The sequence below is a fragment of the Poecilia reticulata genome, linkage group LG20, assembly GCF_000633615.1.
Source record: "Poecilia reticulata strain Guanapo linkage group LG20, Guppy_female_1.0+MT, whole genome shotgun sequence".
Lineage (NCBI taxonomy): Eukaryota > Metazoa > Chordata > Actinopteri > Cyprinodontiformes > Poeciliidae > Poecilia > Poecilia reticulata.
In genome coordinates, this window is record NC_024350.1 from 19,971,546 (window position 1) to 19,997,221 (window position 25,676).

A 25,676-nucleotide genomic window follows, 5' to 3' on the forward strand; every position below is an offset into this window, starting at 1 on the left:
CAGACTCCAATTCCAAAACAGCGCAGAAAATTGACGTCATCGTTCAGAACTTCTCGTACTGTTTGCTGATTGGCCCGGTCAAAAATCGACCGGGAAAAATACACACGGCGTAGTAGAGTGACTTTAATCGAGTAGAATTTCAATGGAAGGCTTTTAAAACACTTATTTCTGCTTTCTCCCTCCACCCCCAAATAATCACACAGAAACAAACATATGTATAATCGTTTATTATAAAAGACTGTACATTAATTTCTCAATCAACATATATCTACAAATGAGCAGAAACGGGTGATTTCAGTACTTGGACTCATGAGTTTGGAAAATAAAAAGAAGGTTGCGACGATCCGAAAGCCGACAAGATGATTCCTGAGTGACTCCCAATGTCGGGTTTTATTTTATTGTTGCTTCGAGGAGGTATTACTTGTTCGGCCTGGATTTTTGAGTGAATTGTCTCACGGCAGTGTCGGATGGGGCCGCCGCAGATTAGCCTGAATCCAGCAGCGACGGTAGGCTGATTCGAGATGAAGGAAAGGGTGACTGCTACATTTTATTCCAAAACGGGGAAGAAGTCAGAGTACCCGGTGAGAAAACATGCAGCTTTGAAGCAAATGTAGAGAGAAATATAAGAAGCATTTTGTATCCACTCAAATCTTATTTTAGAAGAATTAGGGCTTCAACTAATGATCGTTTTAGTACTCGAATATTCTGATAATCGGATAAAAAAAATTAGCACATTCTGCAGGCTTTTCATTTAGCCACTTAATTCTTTTTAAAAATATATAAATTAAGAAATTCATTGAGATGCAAATTAACAACTAAACATTCCCTAAATATTAGCATTACTTTAATGGATGCTTGATCATTTGTAGCTAATTATTCATCTGCAATTTAAAATCTATTTTTGTTAACTCAGCCCTTTCTGCTTGACTTAACAAGATGTTGGGCTAATCTTGACAAATACTTTGATTAACCAATTAACTGGATAGCACTGGATTTTTGTCAGAATTTGAACCCAGCGAAGCTAAAAAAATACCGCTTGATTTCTGAGAACATATTTACATTTTTATTCCTAAATGCAAAATGCTTCTATTTTTTATACAGTTTTGGCTGAATTACTGCTGTGTTCTCTCAGCAAATGATCTTGAGTTTGTGTATTCCAGTTCACGATTAATCAGTTACTAAATTAATTTAAATCAAGTCGTCACAATTAATCGTTTCTATTGTAAAAACAAAAACTAATTTCACAATATTGATGAAAAATACCTGATTTTTATACAGAAAGTTTCTGAAAATCATTTTAGATTGTATTCTAGGCTACAAGAATGTGATAGGAGTCACATTCTTTAAAAAACATCTTATTTGGGGCATAATTATACTTTGCAGTAAAACTTACTGGATGCTTGTGGTGTTAAATTAAAATGAAAGCAAAAGAGGTTATTAAAAGATGAATAGTTGCAAAAGTTTTTCATTTTAAGATTAATTTGCATGATTTATTTTTGATTTGTGAAAATCTTACTTTAATTTAAGTGCATCACCTTCAATAGTCTGCACGGTTCATGTCTAATTGTGGACAAGGACCGTAATTCAAAGGGCTGCAAATGGCCCCCTGGCCACACTTTGGAGACCCCAAATCAAAAGTAGAGATACATTATTTTGCTGTTTGTTTATGTCCTTAGGTTTCCAGCAAATACCATAAAGCAGAGATGCTTCAATGATTTTAAAAGACGACAAATCTCTGATTCACAGTGCTGCACATCATCTAAAAAGGATATGTAAAAAAAACTGCTCAGGTTTGAATTTTTATTGTTAAACGATTGCAAATGATGAGGTTTTTGCTACAAAAATGACAATAATTGAACATAAAAATGGACTTTAGTCCATTAGTTGCTAGTTTGAGTGAAAACTTGGTGCTTCCGTCTCATCTCAAATGAGCCTAACGTCTTGATGCTTCATAAAAAGATTCAAATTCATGAAAAAGAAAAACTCAATTTCTTTATTTTAAGATTAAGTACAAAAAAAAATCCCATGGAAAAGTTTGTAAATTGGCTTCAGAGTAAAAACTTCAGTGATTTCGACAGTCAAATTAAAAAAAAAAGGAAACATTTACAACATAATTGAAGCAAAGTGGCAAAAAACGTAAAAGATTACATCAGATTTTCATGCTTTGATTTTTTAAAATATCATTTACAGTGTTTTGAAATCAAGCCGTCTTGTGTTTGTTTTCCTGTCTGGGCTCAAAGGAACAGCGATCGACTGACGTTTGCCGTTTTTACAGATTTCTGTGAAAAAACAAGCCCATGTTCTGAACCGATACTTAGCCTGAAGGTGCTTTCCTTTCCTTTGCTCATCTTAAAACTCTTTAATTAGATCATCTTTGTTCAGGAGAAATGTATAAATGCCACCCACCCATCCCTACCACACCATCTAAATAGATATCACTTATATTATTTGCATTCAGTAAGAGAGAAAACATTCTGCCATTTTTTAAAAAACAAAATCGGGATCATACGGTTATTTCTATGCATCTGCTGCTGCAGCTATCAGTCTGTCACCGGGTTAGGATATGACTGAATAAATAGGACTTGTTACTGCCAGGTGGCTTCACTCGGCGTAGTGCATGATGCTCTCCACGTAGTTGCCGGGGAACAGGCCGGTGACGCCATTGCAGACGCCCTCGAACCAGCCGTCGTCGTTCTTCTTCACCACGTAGATGATGGCGCCCTCCATGAACGTCAGCTCGTCCTCCTTGTCCTGGGCGTAGTCGTAGATGGCCACCACTGCAGGAGCAGGACGAGAGGCTATCAACACGTTGCCATGACTACCGTAGGTTCCAGCTATCCAGTTGTCAACATCCATTCATCCATCCATTTTCTTACACCCTTGTCCCTTAATGGGGTCAGGAGGGTTGCTGGTGCCCATCTCCAGCTGACGTTCTGGGCGGGAGGCGGGGTCACCTGGACAGGTCGCCAATCTGTCGCAGGGCAACACAGAGACACACAGGACAAACAACCATGCACACACACACTCACACCTAGGGACAATTTGGAGAGGCCAATTAACCTAACAGTCATGTTTTTGGACTGTGGGAGGAAACCGGAGTACCCGGAGAAAACCCACCATGCACAGGGAGAACATGCAAACTCCATGCAGAAAGACCGGGGCCGGGAATCGAACCTAGAACCTTCTTGCTGCAAGGCAACAGCTCTACTAACTGCACCACTGTGCAGCCCAGTTGTCAACATTAAATGCTAAATATTAAATGTGAGCGTAATATATAAAAGAAAAAGGAACATTGCACTTTGCTACTAGTTGTCAACATTATGACAACTAGATAAGGTCAGGAAAGAGTTTTAATAAAAAGAAAATAAAGGAAGTCTGTCAGTTATGCTAGCTTGACTATGACAATCTTAACATGTAGATGTGCTGCAGAATTCAGTGTTTCAGTTCGATTTAAAAAAAAAAGAATAAATAAAAAAAGTTGACCCACAACAAACCGACTGACAGATCATCAGTGGAGCAAATGTTTAAATTAGCTAATCAACCACCGGTGTGTAGCTTAGCTAATAGCAGCGGTAGCTAATATACCACAGCAATCACTTAGTAATTGTCGCAAAACAATAAAACTGAAGGACTGAATTCTGTTCTTTGTGTGGGAAATGTTTGCGTGTTTTTTGAATCCTGTTACGTTAGCGGTGGTATCAGTTGCTATGGCAACGGGCCCGTATGTAGCGTAGCCGACAGAGAGCGAGAAAGAAAAAGGCTAATTTTTCTGTAGCTGTCAGGGTTTAAATATGCTTTCTGCGAAAATTACTGATGGATGGAAAGACACATGCACAGAGGAACAGATGAATGAATGGATGCTGGACTGACGGACTTTCTTTTAATAAAACAAGTAGAAGAAAAATGGACGGCTGCAAGGACAAACGGTTGAATGACTGGGTGAACGAATGCTTGGATGGACACATGGATGATAGATGATGCATGAATGGATGGATGAAATAGTGGTTTGGTGGATAGATGAAACAAAGGGGTGGATGAATGAATGAATGAAAGAATCAAAGGATTGATAAATGCATGGAAAAACAGATGGATGAATGAATTGGAAGATTGAGAATTCAGTTGGTAAGATGGATGAAAGTACTTTTCTGTCCATTTCTAGACATGGAAAACCCTTAAATAAAATTCCAAACTTTTTCAGAATCCCTACCCGTATTCATACAAATCTACGACACTAAGCGGCAGATCAGATGTTGGCGGAGGAATCCTGAAGCCAACCTTTCTCTATGTAGTTCTTGGGGGCCCACTGCGGGTCTCCATCGGCGTACGGGTCGTCAAACTTCAGGACGGTGGCTTCTTCGTCCTCGTAATCCACTGGAGGAGGCGGTGGCGGCGGGGAGTCGTCAAACATGGGCAGGTCATCCGGCGGCGGGGGCGGCGGTGGAGTTGGGGTGTCTGCTACTGTTGGACAGTCAGAAGTTACCAATGAAAACTTGATTTATAGTTTTAAAACAAGATGAGGAGGGCGGCAGAGGGATCATGCACAATCATTCAGGAATGCACCAACATGCAGAGGGAGAGGTGTTCATATCCGGTGAGCAGGCTCCAAGACATTAATATAAATCACTTAATATTCTTTAAGTCTGGAAATGTTCTCAGATATGCACATATGTTGTTTATTTACTTCTTCAAAATAACCCAGGTTATGTTTCAGCTAAATCGTGTCCAACAGTTTACCGTTTTCTTGTGACTTTTAATCGATTTAGGATTAATGGTTTACTAAATTAAAATTACTTCCAATATTTTAGACCTTCTTTGAGTGTTGTAGTTTGGCCGCCATCCAGCAGAGGGCGCCGCCGGTAGAGAATCAAAGATGGCGGCGGGGACTATCAGAACGGTTAAGAAAAAGTCTAAGGAGCGCAAGACGCACTTTATTCGGTTGTTTTGAAATCTAAACACTTGATCTTATTAACTTTCACATTAGCGCTTCTGAACAAAAAATTACAGATTTGCTACAAAGTTGAGGATGGGATGTGACGGAAAAGCGGAGAAAAATAAACATGGCGCCAATAACGACGGCTGATTTTTAAACCTGTCGTGAGTTAAAACGAACAAAGTTTTGGCATTCATTTAAGAGCAAAAAATAAATCTACGTTTGAAACTGGCAAAGTTCATCTTTAACTGCCATACATCTTTATTATTCAAAACTACAGAAAAGCTAAAAGCGATGCATGCATCTAACAACTAAGGACAGAACTTTCCAAATCTGCTGCAAAGACAATAACGAGGCATCAGAGTCATAAAATGCACTTTGCATGCGGAAAAATGCTGAAATAAGTAGGAAGTAACCGAGAGTAGCCTCTTCACTTACTGCTCTCTTGCATCCTGGCCACAAAGCCAGTGAGAGGTATCTGTGGAGTCAGCTGGGGCATGGGGGGAGGAGGAGGAGCGACAGACACTGAAAGCCAGCAGAGAGAGGACAGGAAGGCGAAGAGAGGCGAAAAACAGACAGGAGCCCATCAGTCATCGAGTTCAACTCGCTACCCAGAAAACACACCAGAAAAGCGCACCAAGAGTTCACATTTTCTCTTCTGATTTATTTATTGGTTTTTATCTCTGGATCACATTCAGCAACAGTTGAAAAGTTCAGCCTGTGATGAGATTTCAGGGATCACTGGGGTCGGTGGATAAACTGCGGATTATGTTTGTATTCGGTCAGATTGTTCCCTTTAAAAACAAAAGATGACTGTTACTATTCACCACAAGGGGGCGCTGTTTCTCCAAGTTAAAGTGAATAACTGGCTGGACAACATGTTGATGTCAACATGAGAGCATTCAGATCTGCAGCATGTGAATCTGCCTTTTACAGCAAGAAACGCATTTAAATACCGGGGGAAAAAATAACAAATTAGGGAGATCAGTGTTAGTTTTTACTGAATTATTAAACCTAAATGCAAACTACAATTTAATTCTGTTTCACTTCATAATAACGACTAGAATCCATGATCCCAAAAGCGATTCTATTAATTTATACCATATTTTACACCATATTTGATATTACATTGTAAGTGACTTTGCTGTAAGCAAATAAACAAATCATTCACTTTGTAGCTAAAATGTTCCCTAAAATTCATAAACAGAATCGTTTAAAGTACTTATATCAACTCAGTCCGGGCCTTTCGGTTCAACCTAATATCAATACAGTGTAGGGCTGATCTGTTTATTTTTTTATTAATAATCAAGTAGGAAAAGGTGCTTTATAGATTTGAAATACAGAATTTGAACCAAGTGAAGCTACAATAGTTATTTTCCATCTTAAATGCAAAATGTATATATTTTTTGTAAAGTTGTGGCTTAATTACTGCTCTAATTTGCCTTTTAAATCTGCATATTCCAGTTAATGATTAATCTATTACTAAATTAGTTGATTTCATTAATCAATTAATCACGATTAATCGTTTCAGCCCTATTCATTATGAAAACATTGATTGGAGGTAAAGTTTAAAGGATTTCCAATACGGTGAAATGAAAAACCAAGCAAGAAAATCTGAGAAGAGTAGTGCTCTTTTTTAAAATTGGTGGATATTAGAGGTTACTTTTCTTTAGTTGGTGGCTGTGTGTGATTTGAAAGATGGTGACCTTTCATGCTTCTGTGTCAGCTCAGGGTTTAGGGTTAAAGATGGAGACAGAAGGGCCTTACTTGAGTTTTGGCCGTAGCCAGGAGTGCCTCCGTTAATATGAGGCTGCTGCTGCAGTTGCTGCTGCTGTAGCTGAAGCTGCTGCTGCTGCAGGGAGAACTGCGACGTGACCGAAGGCGCCCGGCGGTAGGTGCCCGTGGCCGAAACCATAGAGACAGAGGAGTTGGAGGGGTTGTGCCGCGAAATCTGCCGCGAGATGGTTCCAAACTGGGACACTGGAGCGGGGCCCAGTCCGGGCCCGGAGGCCACCACTAGACACACCCAGAAGACGAGGAGGAAGGAACGGAGGAGGAGGAGGAGGAGGAAGGGAAATTAGGAAGAGGAAGGAAAAAAACAGACAAGGATAATCAACACCAAGAAGGTTATGGAGAGCTTTTAATAACTGATTAGAGCCCCACATTTTATTAAAACAACACCTAGACAGGACAAGAAGATGAGCTGAGGGGAGCAATTAGGGCTGGACAATATGGCTGAAGAACACATCACAATACAAGCATTTCATATCGGTCGATATCAATAATTATTGATTATTGTTATAAATATCTGAAAACTCGTGACGTGGCTGTTCCCCGTTTTATCCAGTTTTCACTACGCACCTTTCGTTTAATGTTGAGTAGATATGAGGCCGGAACCTTAAACTGCTGCTACGCAGGTTACTCAACAAGTGGTTGCTAGGTAACCCAAGAGTGAGCGAGTTGCTAGGTAACCAAAGAGTGAGAGAGCTACTGTTCTGTTGGCTCATTTGTGCTTTAGAAATACATGCGGACTATTCTCAGAATGTTCTGTTAGAAGACATTGCGTTAGCTAGCAGCTAGTGCCCGCTGGTGGACACAGAAAAAAAACCTTATTTTTATAATCTTTTATGATATTTTTTAACTGAACAAGACTATATACCAAACACTAATTTAGTACTCTAGACTGTTGTACAGGGACACATGCATTTACTTTTTATTTTCAGAAGCAATCTTGCAAAATGCGGTTAAAAAGCTTTTATCTTTATTTCTTGTGAATCTCTTTAAATCTTATACTATTCTTACAATTACAATGACATACAAAAAGAAATAAAAATACCCTCCTTGAAAACATTTATATTAACGTGTGTAAATCGTACAGGGAGAAGTTGAGCGGCTATTTAGCATTCCCTCTGCCTACATCTCCCAGAATGCTGTGCGGTTCTAGTTTTGAGCTTAGTGAATATTCTACATATTGAATATTTTATCAGATGCATCATGTTTATGCTGATCATGTGTATTATTAATTTATTGTCCAGCCCTATGAACAATATAAATAAACAATATTACAGAGGCAAACTGACCATTAAATGTGGCTCAGAAGCAAAGATGAAGTGAGGAATAAGCAGAGGAGCAGCACAAAGATCATAAAAATAACTTTCCATTCCAGCCTGGGTGTGTTTGGGAGAGCAAAAAGCATCTCAAACATTTCCTGTTTCATATTTCTACACAATATTCCATCTCTCAGGAGAACAAACTCTCAAACTGGAAACGGGCGGGACCAGAGGAAGTTAATCTTCGGAGGAACACAAACAAACGTCTCGGCGCTGTCAGCAGCCGCGGTAATTACAGCTGGAAGAGGGCGGCGACATTCAGAGCAGAAAACCTGGAAGTGATCATCTCGCTGCAGAATTCAGATTTTGTTTGGTTTATGTATCAAAGAGCTGCAACAAAATCCCACATTCAAACCCAGCCGCACTCAGAAATGGAGTCAATACTCCTGAAAGACCAATGTCACCATAAGGTTCCCTTCATGATGCTGCCACCACCATGCCTCGTTGTGGAGACGTTTGCTGAACTTTACCTTCACACCACATTGCATTGGTTTGTGACATAAAACCCCAATAAAACATTGAATTCATGTTTTGCAAAGCACTGTGTTGATTAGGAAAACAAACAGGAATTAAAATCACCGTCACCACAGGAGAGATGCTTCATGTGAAAACAAGTAGATGTGATTCTTGAAAGAGAAAAGAATAAATGGTGAGCTAAACTCACAAGACTTCTCTGCACCAAATTAAACTCATTTAGTCAGCGTTTTCTTTTAAAAGAAACTGAAGTTATTGTTGAGTCAGTGCAGCTATTTTCATGTGACTATTCTCATATAAGTGCGACTATTAATATTAGTACGAGTTCTCGTATTATTGCAACTTCATTCTCGTAATGTTATTTATTTACGCCTTGTTGTGGGGATGTTCGCTGCACTTTATCTTCTTTCTTGCACTTCTCCATTAAACTTCACCACATAGCATTGTTTTGTTTTGTGTTTGACCAATAAAATATATTCATTCATCACTTGTTTATTCGTCAAATAAAATTGAATTAAAGAAATTTTTGCAAAGCACAATGTTGATTAGGAAACCATAAAGGGATTAAAATCACCACAGGAGATGCTTCATATGAAAAGTCAATGTGATTTCTAAAGGAAACGAATATGACTATGATTGGCTGACATCACCAACCTTCTCTGCACCAAATGAAAGTTTTTATTTAATTAAAGACGATCTGCTCTGCTTGCAGTAGAAACAGTCGGAAGACACCCAGAAGAACGGCGCAGCCTAGATCCACCACCAGCGACGGAGGAAGTTCTGGAGCCGATTTAGTCTCACCTACGGCTGCATAAGGAGGAGGAGGTAAAAGTGGAGGAGGTGAAGGTGGAGGAGGAGGCGGGGCCATCCCACCCATGGGAGGAGCAGGTGGAGGAGGAGGAGGAGGCGGGGCCATCCCACCCATGGGAGGAGCAGGTGGAGGAACGCCAGGGGGAGGAGGAGGCGGAGGAGGAGGAGGCGGCGGGGCTCCCGGAGGAGCCGGCACGAACGGGACTGAAAGAGGGATTAGCGTTACTGGGAACGGAGAGAGAGAGAGAGGGGAACCTCTGCACCTCCGTTACATAACATCAGAACCACTGGGAAGCCTTCGGAGCGTTTCCGCGGCAACCGGCTCGAGGCGTGGATCCTGAAGCTGCAGCAGAAGCCTAAAAAAATACTGCCTCATCTGCAGAAAACCAGCCTTCATCGAGGTTATGGTGTAAATATAGACTGCAGGATGATCTCCATATTAAACAGAGCTCCATAAAACTCACTAATTAAGATTAAAAAACAAAAAAAATGGTGACTTTTTCTGTTAATTTTGATATTACCTTATAGATAAATACAAAAAAGATGCTCAGAATATGTGAACTTGCATCAAACCATTGAAAAAACAAAGTCATGGAAAAAATTTACTTTTTACGTTTTCCCCCTTAACAACAAATCTAATGGAAAACTTAGTGGAAGGAAAATCATAGTGTGTCGCAACAAAGTCAGAAATGTTTTCACTGCAAAAACAAAAGTATATTTTTAATGCCTTTTTACAGTTCAAATAAAACAAAATTAGTTTATAAGTAACTTTTCAGAAAGATATAAGAGCTTGTTATAAGTCAATATTTCCTTAATATTTATAGAAAGTACTAGTTTTACTGGCAGATTATTTAACTTAAAACACTCAAAAAAATGTTATAAGTAAAATAATATAGCAGTGAAACAAGTATATATTTTTTAAATCAGTATGAAGGCGTCATTGACTGAAAATCTTGATGAAAAGTTACTCAAAAGTTACTTTTGTTTTAGTTCAGGTTTACCAAGATTAGTTTTGTGTTTTTGCAGTGTTCTCCAGTTCACTAGTAACCTAACCAACATATTTTTGTTCGCTACGTTTAGTTCTCAAACGGGATTAGCTTGCGGACATCTCCGTTTGTCCAGCTTTTTCTACCACAGTTTTTCCCTCCACTAAACTTTCCTCCAGAAACAACTTCTTTAGAGAGACGCCGATTTCATTTCCTGCCCACAGCACCAAAAATTAAACTTCTGATCTAATCGCCATGGTAACACTGAGCTGGACTCAGGCAGTACTGTCAAAAAGGCAGGTGAGCGGCACCAGAACCAACATCTGAGCTGAACAGGGAGTAACGTGGACCTTCAGCTAAATAGGCCTCTCACAGCTTGGCCTATTTACCCAGCGGGACGGGGAAGCAGCTGCGCCCAGAACACAATGGGTCTTAATAATCCCCGACTGCTGAACACAAGCTTTGTGCTGAATAAAGTCCTAAATAACATTTTTATAGGCTAAAAATCAACATTGTGCATTTAAAAACCACCAGAGTGGAAAAAACACTGAATGCTGATGGCTTGTTTATTTGTTCGTTTCAGGTTACTCTGCAGAGGAGAGAGAGAGGGACGGTGACCTGAGCGGTCAGGTGTTGCTCACCTGGTCCAGAGTTGGGGATGGAGGGCGTCGGCACGGCGATGGGAATGCTGCTGCCGCTGTTCTCCCTGCTGCTGCTTCCCCCGCTGCTTCCACTGAAAAACAGGAAAATCTAATTTAATTCCACTTTTTATCCAGAAAGTTATGTACACGCGGAGAATAACAAAGATGTTAATAATGTTGCAATAAGCAATTAATCAGTTAATCGTGTCATAAATTAAAATGAACTTGATCATTTCCATTCAGATGACAATTTTCTTTAGATTTCATAATCCATTTTATTTGTGATTTTGCTCGTGTGTCATTTCTCTTCCCATTTTATTTGTTGCTTTTGGTCGTTGTGTTTTATTTTAGATATTTAAAATGTCTTACGGTTCCAGATTAAAATTTTCTTTACAAAATTAAAGTTTATTGGTCTTTGAAAAGGGAGAACTAGTATGGTTTCATGATTACTTAAAAAATTGTCTCAAAACAATATTATAATTTATCTCAATAATCACTGGGACAATTTATCGTCAGGCATTACAGGAACAGTAATTATTAACCATTTTGAATTAAAATTGAATGTTTTTGACACATTTACCGCTTCTTTTCTTTTTTTGGAACTAGATTTACTGGGGCTGGGGTTGCTAGGTAACAGGCTGGGCTTCCCTGAGGTTGCTGGGCAACGGGTTGGGATTCCCTGGGGTTGCTAGGTAACGGGTTGGTGCCTGCTGATTTGTGACGTTACATTTGAAAGTTTTTGAAATGGCTCATTTTCAAGACACCAAAAAACACTTAACTTACTGGCAGAAAAAGGCTGGATGGGTTTTTTTGGGTTGCTTTTAGATGTAGAAACCAAACAAAAACGTTCAAAATGTGAATTTTGGACAATAAGCAGTCAAAAATGACTGGATAATCCCCCCCAAAAAATTTATAATCACCCATTTTCCACATTGTTTCCAGAATAAAGCTACATTTACAATTTTTTTAATTAATTTTAAGTAATAAATGCCCTAAAAACATTCATAAACATAATTTCTTGGATTTAGAACAGAAGTTTGGCGTCTTTATTGTTTTAGGATGGGATTGCAGCAGGGTCAGATGTACAGTAAGCGCTGGCCTTGATAAAATATAGGACATCTGATTGGAGAATGTGTGTCAGCTCTGTTACACGCTGCCTTTCACCTCGGGGCTTTTAGATCAGCAGTCTGGCAAGCTAAATCCCCTCCTGCTATCTCGCTCTCTCTTTCAGCCTGGCCTTGATCCCAGATTTTATTTTTTTACTTCAACCCAACATCCAAATATTTCCATTTCATCCCTGCACTTCGGTTGACCCTTGCTGCCTCTCACCCCGGTGACCGCAGCTCGACTCTTCAAGGAGATTCCTTACGCGTCTCCCTGGACTCTTACGATTCTTTCCGTCCCGCTGAACCACCGCTACATCTCTTTATCCCCTTCTCCCCCCATCAACGCTCCCCTCCCTCCTGTCTGACTCGCATCAATCAACCCCCCCCTCCCCCCCCGGCTCTAAACGCGCCAACAAAAGGGTCACCGCCTCTAAAAGGAGGCTAGCGGCAGTGAGAGCAAAGCGTCAAGTCAGCAGATTCTCATTAAATCACTAAAAACTCAAAATTACATGTTTTTTCCAAACTCAAATTCCCAGACTTCACAGCCATTTTAAAATTCAATTTAGTTTATTTATATCACGCCAATTCATAACATGTCATCTCAAGGCATTTCAGAAAAATAAATAACTTGTTTTCTTAAACTAAACCCTTCCACTGGAATGGATGCGATATATGTCTGGGTTTAAAACTGAGTATGTAACTTTTATAAAAACATATATTTTATATACATTTGTTAAAACTGTTACCATGTTGTGACAGTTTGTTATGAGACAGATAATCTGTGAAAACATTGATCTCCTCCAAATCCACCCTGAGCCACTACTGCAGTTTGAAGAAATACGACGCTACCGACAAAAAAAAACAACCAATCAGAGCCAGTAGGCGGGTCTTAGCGCTGTTAATCAACCTCAGGTACTCGCTGATAATGGAGTTAAAGGCAGACAAGCGAGTTAAAAGGAAAACAATTTATCTACCGTCATCAGTGGTTAAGCTAACTAGCCTGAGCACGACGGACGGACGGACGGACAGTTGGTTGGATGGTTGGATCCTTCATCAGAATCAGTGTTGTTGGATGGTCACTCAGTTCCTCATTAGGAACATTTTGTTTCTACGGCCCAGAAAGCAGAAACCTACAGATGAGTGGAGCCGTCTAAACCAAACCACTGGCAGCCATTTTTCTCCCACAACAACAACAACAGTCCTGTTCTCCAACAGTAATAATATCAGACACCATAATGGCTGCTGCACTACACATTAAGGTCCAAAGGAGCTTAAATTCAGCTGAGTCTGACTGAGACTGATGAGCTGAATAAGCCCAACTGATCAAATCATGCTAGCACGGTGGTCATATTAGCAGCGACTAGACTGCATCAGGCTTTTAAACAGAAGCTGCAGCAGCTTCAGGCCACACTTTAGCAACAATAACGCTGAGTAGACACAAGTTCTGCACATTTGTTTTGCTCTTCGTCCAAAAATGTGAAGCCAGGAGAAGAAAGAGAAAGAAGTCGAGGGTATTTTTTACCATCACAGTCAGCATAAACGGCTTTTTAGCTAATGAGACCGAATCGTTCACTCATAAGTCAAATTTAATGAAAGCGCATTAGTTTCTCCCCTCATATCAAATCGCCCTTCATATCCGAGGCTTTTACAGATATTAATATCAGAGATTCTGACCGTGGTAAGCGCCACTTCAAGCCTCGTCAGACAAATACCGGATTTAGTGCGGCAGGAAAAAAGAGAAAGAGGTGTGAACGCGCACTAAGCTGCTGAGGCAAATGAAGAGATTAAAACTTCCTGACATGGAGACGTTTTTCACACAGCAGTGAAACCCTGGCAGCATTTTTCCTCAGCAGTTTAAAGGTTCAGATCACACTTAAGGTTCGTTCTTTTATACGTTTTGGGATATTTTTGAGTTTTATTCATGAAGTTTAACATTTAAATAGTTAAAATAGGCAAGTAAAATACTAAGAATCATGAGTTTTGTTCTATGAATTTGTGTTTTGTATGATTTTTACTTGTTTGTGGTCAAAATCTGCGAATTTGCCCACCAGTGTACAAACTTTTTTTAACTTCCAAATAATTTTTCTGATTTTTTTTAGACTGTTCATGTTTTTTTTCAGCTTCACAATTATTTTTTAAATGATTTCAGTTTTAAAAAAATGTTCAGTTTCAAATCTTTTTTTGAAACTAAGTTTTTTCCATTTTAAAGTATTTTAAGCTTTGAAATTTTTTTTTTTTTTTAATTTCAGTTAAATGTTTTTCAACATCAAATTACATTTTTTTTTGAGGAACTTTATTCCTCAGTTTCAGAATATTTTTTCTTTTTCAATTTTTTTTGTTTTAAAACTATTTCAGCTTCAAAATTATTTTTCAGTTTCACATCCTTGATTGAAACTATTTGCGTTTTTTCAGTTTTTGAAGTATTTTCAGCTTCAAATTTTTTAGCTTCAGTGAAAACAAAAAACTGCATTCTTTTGAAACTTTTAAAAAATCATTTTAACTTCAAAATTATTTAGTTCCCAAAATTTATTTCAGTTTCAAATAAAACATAAAAATAAAATAAAAAAATAGATGTTTTTATTTCAGTTTAAAAATATTTTTCAGCTATTTTTCTGTTACAAATATTTGTTTTCCAGCATCAAATTTTTTATTTTATTTATTTATTTTTTTAAGCAAGCTTTACAGCACCAATTTAGCCCCATAGGCAGGCTCATAGGTTGTAGTCACAACAATGACAGTAATAGGGACCAGTGAATGTGATACATTTGGATCTTATCAACCCAGAACCAGGTCCTGGAGCATCCAGTGAGTCCATCCGTCCCTCTCTCGCCTACCTGTGCGTGCGTTGCCTCTGGTTGAGCGACGCCGTGCGTCCGGGGCTGTTCTGCTGGCCGTGCTGGCTGCCCAGTCGGGCCGGACTGGTCATATAGTCGTTAGGGACCGTAGGCGGCTTCACCGGCTCCAGCGTTTTGTACGGCGTGTTGCGTCTGCAGCAGCCAGAAAAATATTATAATAAAACAAAACAAAACAAAAAAAACACCAAATAAATACTGAACATAACATATAACACATTTATAATCACATTTTATTTTGGTATTTTATTTATACTGATATTGCTAAAAATGTAAAATACAACTTCAATAATTTAGAAAAATAGGAATTTGGTGTAAACATTTAATTTATCACGTGTATGGTCTGGAATATATACATTTCCACAAATATTTAGATAAATATTTGTTACATCTTTAAAGTTTTAACAATTTCTTTTGAATAACTATTGAATATAATGTTTATTATGTCTTGTGCTATATAGCTTAAGTTTGCTGATGGCTACAAACAAATGCTGTTGGAAATTTTTCCAAATATTAGTGAGGAGTGTATGTATAATTATGACTCACAATACAATCAAATACATGTAGCCAATTATTTTGATTAAAAATCACTATTTTGTATTATAATTTCACCCCCAAAAAACAAGATTCACATAAATTAAAAGCCAAAGAAATTTAGATCGTTTTTAAAATAGAGAAAGAAATTTAGATCGTTTTTAAAATAGAGAAAGAAATTTAGATCATTTTTAAAATAGAGAGATAAGGTGCCAACAAAAAAAACAAAAACAAAACTGCTACAATCTCTCCTATTTATCCTCGTTAACCGTTTTGTGATTAAAGGCCCAACTCTGAGGAAACTCTTACCCAAGCGTGCCTCGCCCCGACATCGGCGGACTGGGCGGCTTCTGTGTTGGCGGGTTGGTCCTGGACAGCGTTCCCGCTCTGACGGCCTGATTGTTTCCATGTTGCTGTGGTGGAAGAAAAACAAAACAGTTGCTTCATTTCACAAAACTCCTTCAGACAAAATTGGATAATTATTACTTCTGTGACTGGAATTAAATGTTGCAGGCTGTTCAGACGGCGCATTTCTGTTGGTACTGAACTGTGGTTACATAATCCCACCAAACAGTGTACCTGAATTAAGTATGTAATCTGGATTTACACTGAAAAACATAAGAAATTATTGCATTTTTGACATGTATCTGAGCTGTCTGAGAAGCCTGGAAGATTTACCTCAACTACAAAACGTTTAATGACTTTTTCAGGATCTAGACGTTTTATTTTGCCCTCTTTATCCCACCATACCAGTTCCAGTGCTAGGCTAATACTCATGCTTCCTTAGCAGCCAAGTTTCTTTCATCAGCAAACCATTGGCTTCCATCTTAGCACCAACTCTGTTTTAGGCAGCAGTTTTGTCAGCGGCTGGATCAGAAAGTTAGAAATTAAATCGGAAGTCCAGAGGAATGCTGAATCGCTAATTGAGCAAAATGACCCAATAAGGGACAAATTTGAGCATTTCTTTGTGTACTAACCAGGCATATTCCAGCAGCGTAACATGTTCAGAAGTTACAATTTCCCCAACTGCTTATTTCTGTTCCTTAGTTGCCTGCTGTCGCTAAAAAACTTCAAACCCCAAATTAGAATTAACTTTTACAATGTTGGTCACATTTTGCCTATTCTACAATGTCAGCTATAGCAGACATTCATAAGCATTTTTTACTGTACAACAAAGTTTAGGGATAAGACTATATATTGAATTTATCAACCAGATTTCATTGCACACTTCTGTTTCCATGAACCATGTGTAGTTCACGCTCTGGCCACCAGGAGGTGTCAATGCAGTATGTATGAACCAACATCTGAGAGTTATTTATCGCTAAATAAAAAGTTATTTGTGCCAACCTGAAAGCGCTAATCATAAATATTGGTTCTGCTAATGCAGTAGAGCATAAATACGTTATATGTTAACTTCTGCTAAATGCGTTATTTAGCAGAACTTATTGTTAAACTGCTATGGCAACAAGGTACTCAGCAGACGCTAATGCTAAAAATGGCATAGCAATACTAGATTCACCAGAAGCCAATGTTAAAATGCTATACAGCAACATGGCTAATACTATAACATTATAGCAATGCTATAGCACTACATTCAGCAGAAGCTAATGCTAAAATATTGTACTAACACTATAGGAACAGTGTTTAGCAGAAGCTAATGCTACAACACTATGGTAACACTATAGCAACACAGTATTTAGCAGAAGCTAATGCTATAACACTATAGTAAAGTTACAGTAACAGTGTTTAGCAGAAGCTAAAACCAAACACTATAGCAATCCAGTCCTTAGCAAAAGCTAATCACAAAATTAAACTATGTGGATTGCCACCATGTTTCAATGATACAATGTGTTACAACAGTTTATTCACACCAAAAAAGGTATGTAGCTAATTAGCATCAATCGTCCATAAAGGAGCAACCAAGTAACGTGAATGATCCACACCAAAGCTTTGCAAGCCTTGTACAGGAAACGGGTCATGATTTTTAAAACGTCAACTGGAGGTGGGTTTACGGAGACCAACAACCAATTAAAATGTAGCAAACTGGACCAATTTGGACCAAATCTACTGATTGCTTTGTATTTATAGCACCAGTATAAGCGCAGCACTGAAACAGCTATGGTGGAAAGTCCTAAATTACAGCTAAATTACAACATGGTTGGTAAAGAGACAAGGTGGGTACTATGGGATGTTTTTGTTTTTCCACAGGAAGGACTACAGGTTGGTTAACATGGGAAACAACAACATTTCTTCACACTTACAGGGATCTGATGGGAAAGGGAACAAATAGAGGACTAAATAAAACGGGTCACATAACAGACTACACTTACCTTGGCTTTTAGCCACTTAGCATGGAAGGAGAAAATATGAGCAAAAACAGAGAGACAGAAAGAGGGCATGTCAACATAGCCATGTAATTCCTTCTTATTTACACTGAGTCAACATTTTTGCAACACTAGGGAGGGTCAGCAGTTACATGCTACGCAACCAGAGGAAAACACAGTGGGTCCAATAACAGAACCATTCCAAGTCCTTAAAGAAATCTAAATAAACCATCTAATCAAGAGGTTTTACAAGCAGAACCGGAAGGTTTTCAGCTAACCTGACTTTATCTGTGAGAAGACAATCCGATATGAAAATGATTAAATGTTTTATTGGTCCGTAAATAAATATTTAATTGGTTCTAATAAGTGCAATAATTTGATGAGGAAGATTTTGCAGAGTGGAATGATTCAAAGTTAGCCATTTTTAACACCAATACATAGTTCTCATGTGTAGCCGACAGCCTACACATGAGAGGGAACTTTGTAGCCGACAGCCATCTTGGTAGGTTTCCGTAACTAACTGTAATGACAGTTGCTAAGGGGCTGCCATGACAACTTAAAACTAGCTCTAGCTAACTTATAAACAATAAGTACAACTATTAAGTAAAACTTTTTTTTCCATATACTTTTTTTTTTACTTGGTCTCAAAGCCATGGTTGATTTATGCCGTGCGCTACGCTAGCCTACCAAGATGGCGGTTCTGTGGTGCAGATTCCATCCGATTCAGACTAGTGGAAACTACAAGCAAGATGGAGATCCTAGAGAGGTTCGACTCTAGATCATACAAGGTCACGGTTTCAATTTCAAGCAACTGGACGGTTAAACACTTTACCAAAAGTTTGTAATTTTTATTCTTTAGCTCCTTAAACGGGAAAACATGCCAATTAGATTATTGGACAACATTTTAATGATGAAATCAATTATATTTAACCCAGATCTTCTTGTCTATTTAATTTTCTTCCTTAAAATATCCCCATTCACAAAATTCTGATTTTTGATCCGATCTGATTTTTTTTTTTTGCGTGATTGTTCATGCTAAATATTAAATTCAACGGCAATCAGACTTATGTGTGAACAGTTCCCTCATACCTACAAGAAATCCAGACATTACACAACATAGTTGTTTTTGGAAGTAATAACTGATGCTACTGTTGATGGATCAATTTTAAAGTTGAGCAAGGGGAGCCAACAGTTTTGTCACAAGATCACAACATAAAATAAAACAAAACTTATGATGATGGCCTAAAAAATATCTACATCTAAAACTTCAAAATGAGAATCAGTGGGTTTCTACATTCTCCATTTCCAAAAATAATATTTAACCTTCACAGTTTTGGCAGCTTTAGTTCACATCCTGGTATCGCGGCGAGCCAACGCTGCAGCTAAGCTACAGAGTCAAGTGGCTCATCTATAATGCAGCTTCCCTGGTGGCCTCTGCAGGAAGCTGTGCAATAAAGAGACCCAACTCAGAGCAAAACTGTGGCATCATCAGCCTCTTTCAGAAAAATAAAGCCATTTAACTCAGCTGATTTAACTCAGATTTCACATTCAGATTAATCTCTCCCATCAGCTCGCAAGCAGATTCAGTTTACTATCTAGGTCATGGTGGAAATGCCGAAACCGCGACGCCTCATCTTAATGGGAAACGCTGCATCTGCTCTGCTGAATCAGTGTGGAAATGTTTCGGTGATCGTTATCAGGTTCGTGAGGACTTAGGCATGTTGAGTTTGGACAAAAGATGCAATCAAGCAGAGCTGCAGGAGAGTCGGTGAATCTCTAAATAATGCAGTTTGGACTTTGTTATTGTTAAAGGAAACCAAACGCTTAAATGCTGCTAAAAGAAAGAGAAACAATCCAGCTCATTTCTACGGTGTCTGCCAACAGGGCATCTAGGTTCTGAGGTCCAATACTTGCTGCTCTGGGCGTCACTAACAGAGAAGAAACAGGAAAACCTTTTTAAAAATCCAACTGTTTATACATTCAGTTTATGTTTTAGGGCTGCAACTACCGTGTTTCCCCGATAGTAAGACACCCCCGATTGTAAGACGTATCGGGAGTTTCAGGGGGGTCGGCTAATATAAGCCGTACCCCGAAAGTAAGTCTTACTTTCGGGGAAACACGGGGGTATTGCCGCCTCCCTCTCATCTAGCTGCGCGCCGCCTCCTGCCCACGTCCGCACCGTCCCCCTCTCCATACGTCACCGCGCCGTCCCCTGCACTTGTCACTGCCGCCTCCTGTTTAAAATACGGTAATACAATACTGTTCAGGTTGTTACTAAATGTTAATTTTATGGTTAAAACAAAAATTTAGACAATTTTTTTCCAATATAAGACATACCCCGAAAGTAAGACATAGTGGGGCTTTTGGGAATAAAAAGAAAGTAAGACACTGTCTTACTTTCGGGGAAACACGGTAACAATAATCGATTATTCTGACAATCGGACAAAGAAACGGGTGCATTCTGCAGATGTTCTACTTTAACCACGAAACTTTTTATATGAAATACATTAAAGAATGTAAATAAACTAATAATTCAATTCCTTTTTTGAGTAAGGTACTTTAAATTTGAAGTGGGGAGCATAACACTGGCATAACACTGTCGCAAATATGAAATAATGCTGTTATGAACATGAAGGAGTCCATAAATTTTTACCACTGTTATCATGAAGTGTCATTTGGTAAATAACACTTTTAATGCAAAATTACACAAAAAGTTGCATTAAGTCCATTAAAAGTGTCAACATTACATTGTTAGGTTAAAAAAATGACACTTTTAATGCAAAGTTGCATTAAAAATGTCATTTTATACCAAACGACACTTCATGACACTCAAATATTTCATGTTTACGACAGCGTCATGTCAGTCTTATGCGCACACCTTCAAATAAATTGTTACTGAAAATAAAGATTTTATTTAATTTAAAAAGGCAACAGTCCAGCTTTCCTTTAGTGAACACTTGATCATTTGCAGCAAAGGATGAATCTACATAGAAAATACTTCTAACAACATTAATCTGTTTATTTTTTCCATGTACTCATCAATAACTGGACAGCAAAAGGTCCTGAATATGAGATTTTTGGCAGCATTTGAACTAAATGAAGGTGAAGCTGCAACTTGAGTAGTTTTGAGTAAAACATAATTAAAGATTCAGGATTTTTAAAACCTTAAATGCAAAAATAATTTTGTACATTTTTGTCTTAATCACAGCTCTGACTATGTTGTTCTTTCAGCTAAATTTCCTTTTTTACATCTATAACTCCATTTAATTATTCGATATGCTAAATTCATCACGATTAATCTGATTAATCGTTCAGCCCTAGTTTGCAGCATCAGATCAGGAGTAGTGTTCATCTGTAAGGAGCTCTGTTGGTGACATAATGACATTTATACCTCCTGTCAGATTATCTTCAATCTCGTCAGCGAGACATTCAGGAATCCAGCTGGGATGACGTCAGGGTTTTAAAATTAGATGTCAGATGTCCCTGGATTTACAAAATGCCCCGACTGAAGTGATTCAGCTGCTGTAAAATGAACGGATTGACTATTTACAGTGTATATTAGGCATGTTATATTAGCATGGTTAGCATCCTTTGAGTGTATCAACTCTAAAACCGGCAATTTAGTGAAACAACAACAAAGTCATAGCTGTAACCAAATCAAAACTATACATGTATTTTACATTTAAAACAAAGAAAAGCAAACTAATCAAATGCTGATGCATTTTAGGCAATATGATATTCATTTTCTTATTTAATAAGAAATGTATTTGTATCTTTAATGCATTTTTAACATTTGATAACAGAGGCTTAAATGAAAACTCTGCAAAATGTGCCAATTTTTATGTGATTAATCGATCAATCGTCAGAATAATTGATTCATTCCGTTTTATACAATGTTCATTTCCTTATTTAAAAAGGAATTGATGAATTTGTAACATTTTATAACTGAAAAATCTGCAGAATGTGCCAATTTTTATGCGATTAATCGTCAGAATAATTGATTCATCCTGTTTTATTTCTGAATCTGATTGCAGGATTTTGTGTCAAACAAATAAACTTTTAGGTCAAAATCCACCCACAGGCGGATATTTTGATTTTACCCATAAACATTAATTAAAGCCCCCTCACCAGATCATTGATTCTGGTCAGTAAGTAAAGCATGTCGCCACTGAAAGGTCCACATAAACTAATACAGAGTATTGACATCAGGTATTGATTGGCTCTTTGGACGGTGACGTAAACAGATTAGAAGTTTAACCATGAAGACCACAGCAGCAACATGGATTGGTTTTCATGTTTCCCCACACAGACAGATGAAATCTAGCATTTCTGCAACCGCATACATGAGAAAATCCAGTTTATGCTATAAGACTCTTCCTATTGGAAGAGCAAAACAAAAAGATCAGAGGTTTTCTGGATTAGTTAACTTCAAAACTGGCTGCTAATCAAATCCATTTGACGGCTGCCATCGATTGTCTGACTGATGGGACAGAAGACACTCCAGAGACGGGGCAGACGCGGGGAAACATTGGGAATTATGTCACTATGTTGGGACAAATTTGTGACCCCGACAGTGAGAGAAAGGTTTATTGCATCAAAAAGCTTCTTGACGACCTTTTAGATCAAGCTGACTGATATCTAAATAACTCCACAACAAGATTATGAGGATGTAAGTGCTCTGAAAAATCTTGTGAATTCGGCTCCATTGCCTCTTTCACAAAGCTCTGAGAACAGATCGGTTTTCTGAAAGCTGCATGATGTAATCTCTTTACGGTTCATCTCCACCCCCGTTTGGTTCCCACCAACCCACATGCAAAGCTTTTCCTTGGGGGCCAGGCGGTTTGGGGGGTGGGCTTTGTGAAGATGAAAGAGCAAGTACGAGAGAGACAGAGGGAAGAGTGTGAACGAGGTAAAGATTTGGAAATAGTGGTATGAGAGATTTTTCCCCCCTTGTTTCTTCTGTTTTTTGTTTCAAATGACGATTTTTTTTCTTTATTAAATTGGACATATACAAAATTAACATTTTGCATGTTTTTTGTATTTCTATTTGAGTCTCAACTGCTTCTAAAAACAGCCCAAGCTCCTAAAAAAATGTTATTTGGAATCTGGAAAATGAGCCGTTTCAGAAACATTCCAATTGCTAAGTCACATTCCGTTACCTAGCAACCTAAACTGAGCCTAGCCCATTACTTAGCAACCCAAGCGGAATTCCATTACATTTTTGTTTTTTAAAACTTTTACTCCACTACATTTTACAGTCAGCATCTGTACTTCCTATTTCAGTACATTCCTACAAAGCGCCACTTTACAGCCAAGTGTGTTTATCTTGTGTTGAATAAAACCTTTAGAGGCATAATTCCTCATTTGCTCTCATTTGGCCAGGTTGACTTCAGCCTTTGTCTGATATTGGAATTTTTTGGATGATCCGAGACATTTATGCTTCACAAGAAAGCAAAAGCTGAAAAAAAAAAAAACTGTAAGGGGAACAAACAGGAAGAAAGTGGTAGACCTGAACCAACAGATATCTTATATTTTAAAGAGTCCCAGACAAGTTAAGGAAAACCTTGAAAGCGCTCACCTTCACCCCGTGGCCAACATCGTCCAGGACATTGTAGTCAATCGGCTTCCTGATGTACCTGACGGGCCGCTCCAAGTTGGCCGGAGCGATGATCTTATGAGTCCTCGCTGTGTTTTTGTTGGTGGTGAGGATCCCGATCTCCCGCCTGGCGACCTTCTCCTTGTGTATGTCCACCGTCTGGAAACAGCAGAGGAAGTAGAGCGGTGATGAGATGAAGTGATGAAGAGGGTTTAATTAAATGTTTTTCCATCAGAATCTCACATATTTATGCATCAATTAAGTGAGTGGCTGTTTTCCGAGCGGTCCTAGCACTTGACCTGTATCCATTTAACATAGCGTAGCATTATTTTGGGACTGTAAAAACTGCTTTTTGAAAAAGTACAAGGGTCATATCCCCTCCCCAAATAATGTCAGCGGTGTCCGACAACAATGTTATTGATTATTTTACCTTCTTCTGCGCAGCGTTTAACACTGTTGACCATGATATATTATTGTAGTGACTGGAAAGCTCAGTCAGACTTGCTGGTACAGTACTTGACCAGTTGGAGTTTTATTAAAAGAAAGGGGACTTTTTTGCATCAATACGTAGTTTCCACAAGTCTGAATCGAAAGTGATCTGCGTCATCTTAGTAGGCAAGCGCAGCACAATGCATAGCCGACCAATAAGACCAACAAAGATAAAATATATTGGCACTCTTGACCAATGTGCAAGAGGAAGATACATGACACGTACGAGACGGAGAAGGACAATATGTCAGACGATGTGGAAAAGCTGCCTCCATTCTCAAATTATGACAGTTAACTACCTAGTGAACAGGAAGATTGTGTAGAATATGGAGGAGCATACAATCAATGTTTAAACAACTTTGTAAAGGATGTACAAACTCTTCCTGTGAATAACAAGGTTTTGGTCACTGGCAGAATAAGTACATGTACAAACAAACACGTAGGCTACATGTCCGTCTTAGCTAGCAGATAAAAGCTACATTAGCTAAGCTAATTTTGCTAGTTCGGCAGTAAGAACTACAGTAAATATCGCAGATGTTGATCTTAGTATCACAAAGAGGTGGGTAGAGTACTCAAAAATTGTAAACAGGTAATAGTTGTAATGTACTTAAATTGTTTATAAGTTAAATAGGAACAAGGCGAGAGCTAGTTCTGAGCTCATGGCTTATTTATTGTCGTCATAGCAACTCCTTAGCAACTAGAATGATGGTTACAAGATGGCTGTCGGCTACAAAGTTCATGGAAGTGTGACGTCACATGAGATCTACGTATAGATAACTTTTCATCAGTCCAGACTTGAGTCACATTAAGTTTATAACAAGTTGTAGAGCCAAAGTGGGAATTTCAAACAATTAATTAGAACTAATGCAGGGAAAATTTGCCCTTCATTTTCAAAGACCAACCAGAAAAACAACTCCAGCTACACAGCAGCAACAAAGGATTCCTTTCATACAAAGATCTGGATATCGACTGAACTCCAACTCTTATCCTCCAGACTCTGTCCTGAAGTTTGACACGCATATATGAGGTCATGAGGGTTGCTCTGGTTGGCTAAAATTAGGCCCACAACAATGTGATTTATGTGGGATTTCAAGTCTTGCGTGAATAGAATCAGATTAAACAATAATATGAAGGAAGATGCAAAACAGAAATCCGCAGGAAAAACCAACTTGAACAATTAATATTTCATAACAGGCAGAGAAGGTCCTGTGTAATTGCTCCCACAGAGTTTTAATAAAAGAGAAATATTCCTCCTTTTCCATCCGTTCAGATTAGAGAATGAATGACAGTCATTTTCACCAAATTCAGATGGGAAACATTTTTATATTGATAAGTGACATTTTATCTGAAGGTGGGAAACAACTGAGCCAAAAATAAACAGGAAAACTGATCAATATTTGGTAAAATATGCAAAAAGAACAAAAATATATAACATATATAAAACATTGACTGCTTCAGGTAAGATTGTATTTATATAACCAAGTTAAATCCCCCTACTAAATCAATTTCTACATCTCTCAAGCTGCTTGTTTTCTATTAAATGTTAAATTTATCCAAACAGCGTGAGAATTTCAATGATCATGGCTTCTAGATAATAAAACTCTAAAATTCAGGGTCTCAGAAAATTTTTAATATTACATAAAACCAACAGAAAATGATATTTTAAAAGGGAACCATTATGCAAAATTCACATTTCAAATGTTATTGTACTTCCATTGGGGTCTCAACTTCTTCTAAAAAAGCAACCCAAGCACTAAAACAAATAAATAACCAAATAAAACAGACGATTTTTGGCAATAATTTTTTCTTTTTTTTGGGGGGGGG

The 25,676-nt window shown here is 38.3% G+C and overlaps 1 protein-coding gene across 13 annotated transcripts in view; it reads right to left on the reverse strand.

The window, feature by feature from the left end:
• Positions 1-212: 212 nt before the first annotated feature.
• Positions 213-25,676, reverse strand: part of abi1a (abl-interactor 1a) — a 50,723-nt gene continuing 25,259 nt past the window's right edge. The window contains exons 3-12 of one of the 13 annotated variants that reach the window (XM_017301879.1): positions 23,346-23,522; positions 17,774-17,788; positions 15,753-15,856; positions 14,892-15,044; positions 10,952-11,043; positions 9,316-9,528; positions 6,698-6,946; positions 5,369-5,455; positions 4,276-4,458; positions 213-2,777 (exon numbers count right to left, since the gene is read on the reverse strand). In XM_017301879.1, coding sequence (XP_017157368.1) covers positions 2,602-2,777; positions 4,276-4,458; positions 5,369-5,455; positions 6,698-6,946; positions 9,316-9,528; positions 10,952-11,043; positions 14,892-15,044; positions 15,753-15,856; positions 17,774-17,788; positions 23,346-23,522 — 1,449 coding nt within the window. In that variant the 3' untranslated portion in view covers positions 213-2,601. The remainder of the gene's footprint in view (positions 2,778-4,275; positions 4,459-5,368; positions 5,456-6,697; positions 6,947-9,315; positions 9,529-10,951; positions 11,044-14,891; positions 15,045-15,752; positions 15,857-17,773; positions 17,789-23,345; positions 23,523-25,676) is intronic. The other 12 variants (XM_017301869.1, XM_017301870.1, XM_017301873.1 and 9 more) reach the window with 12 other exon arrangements.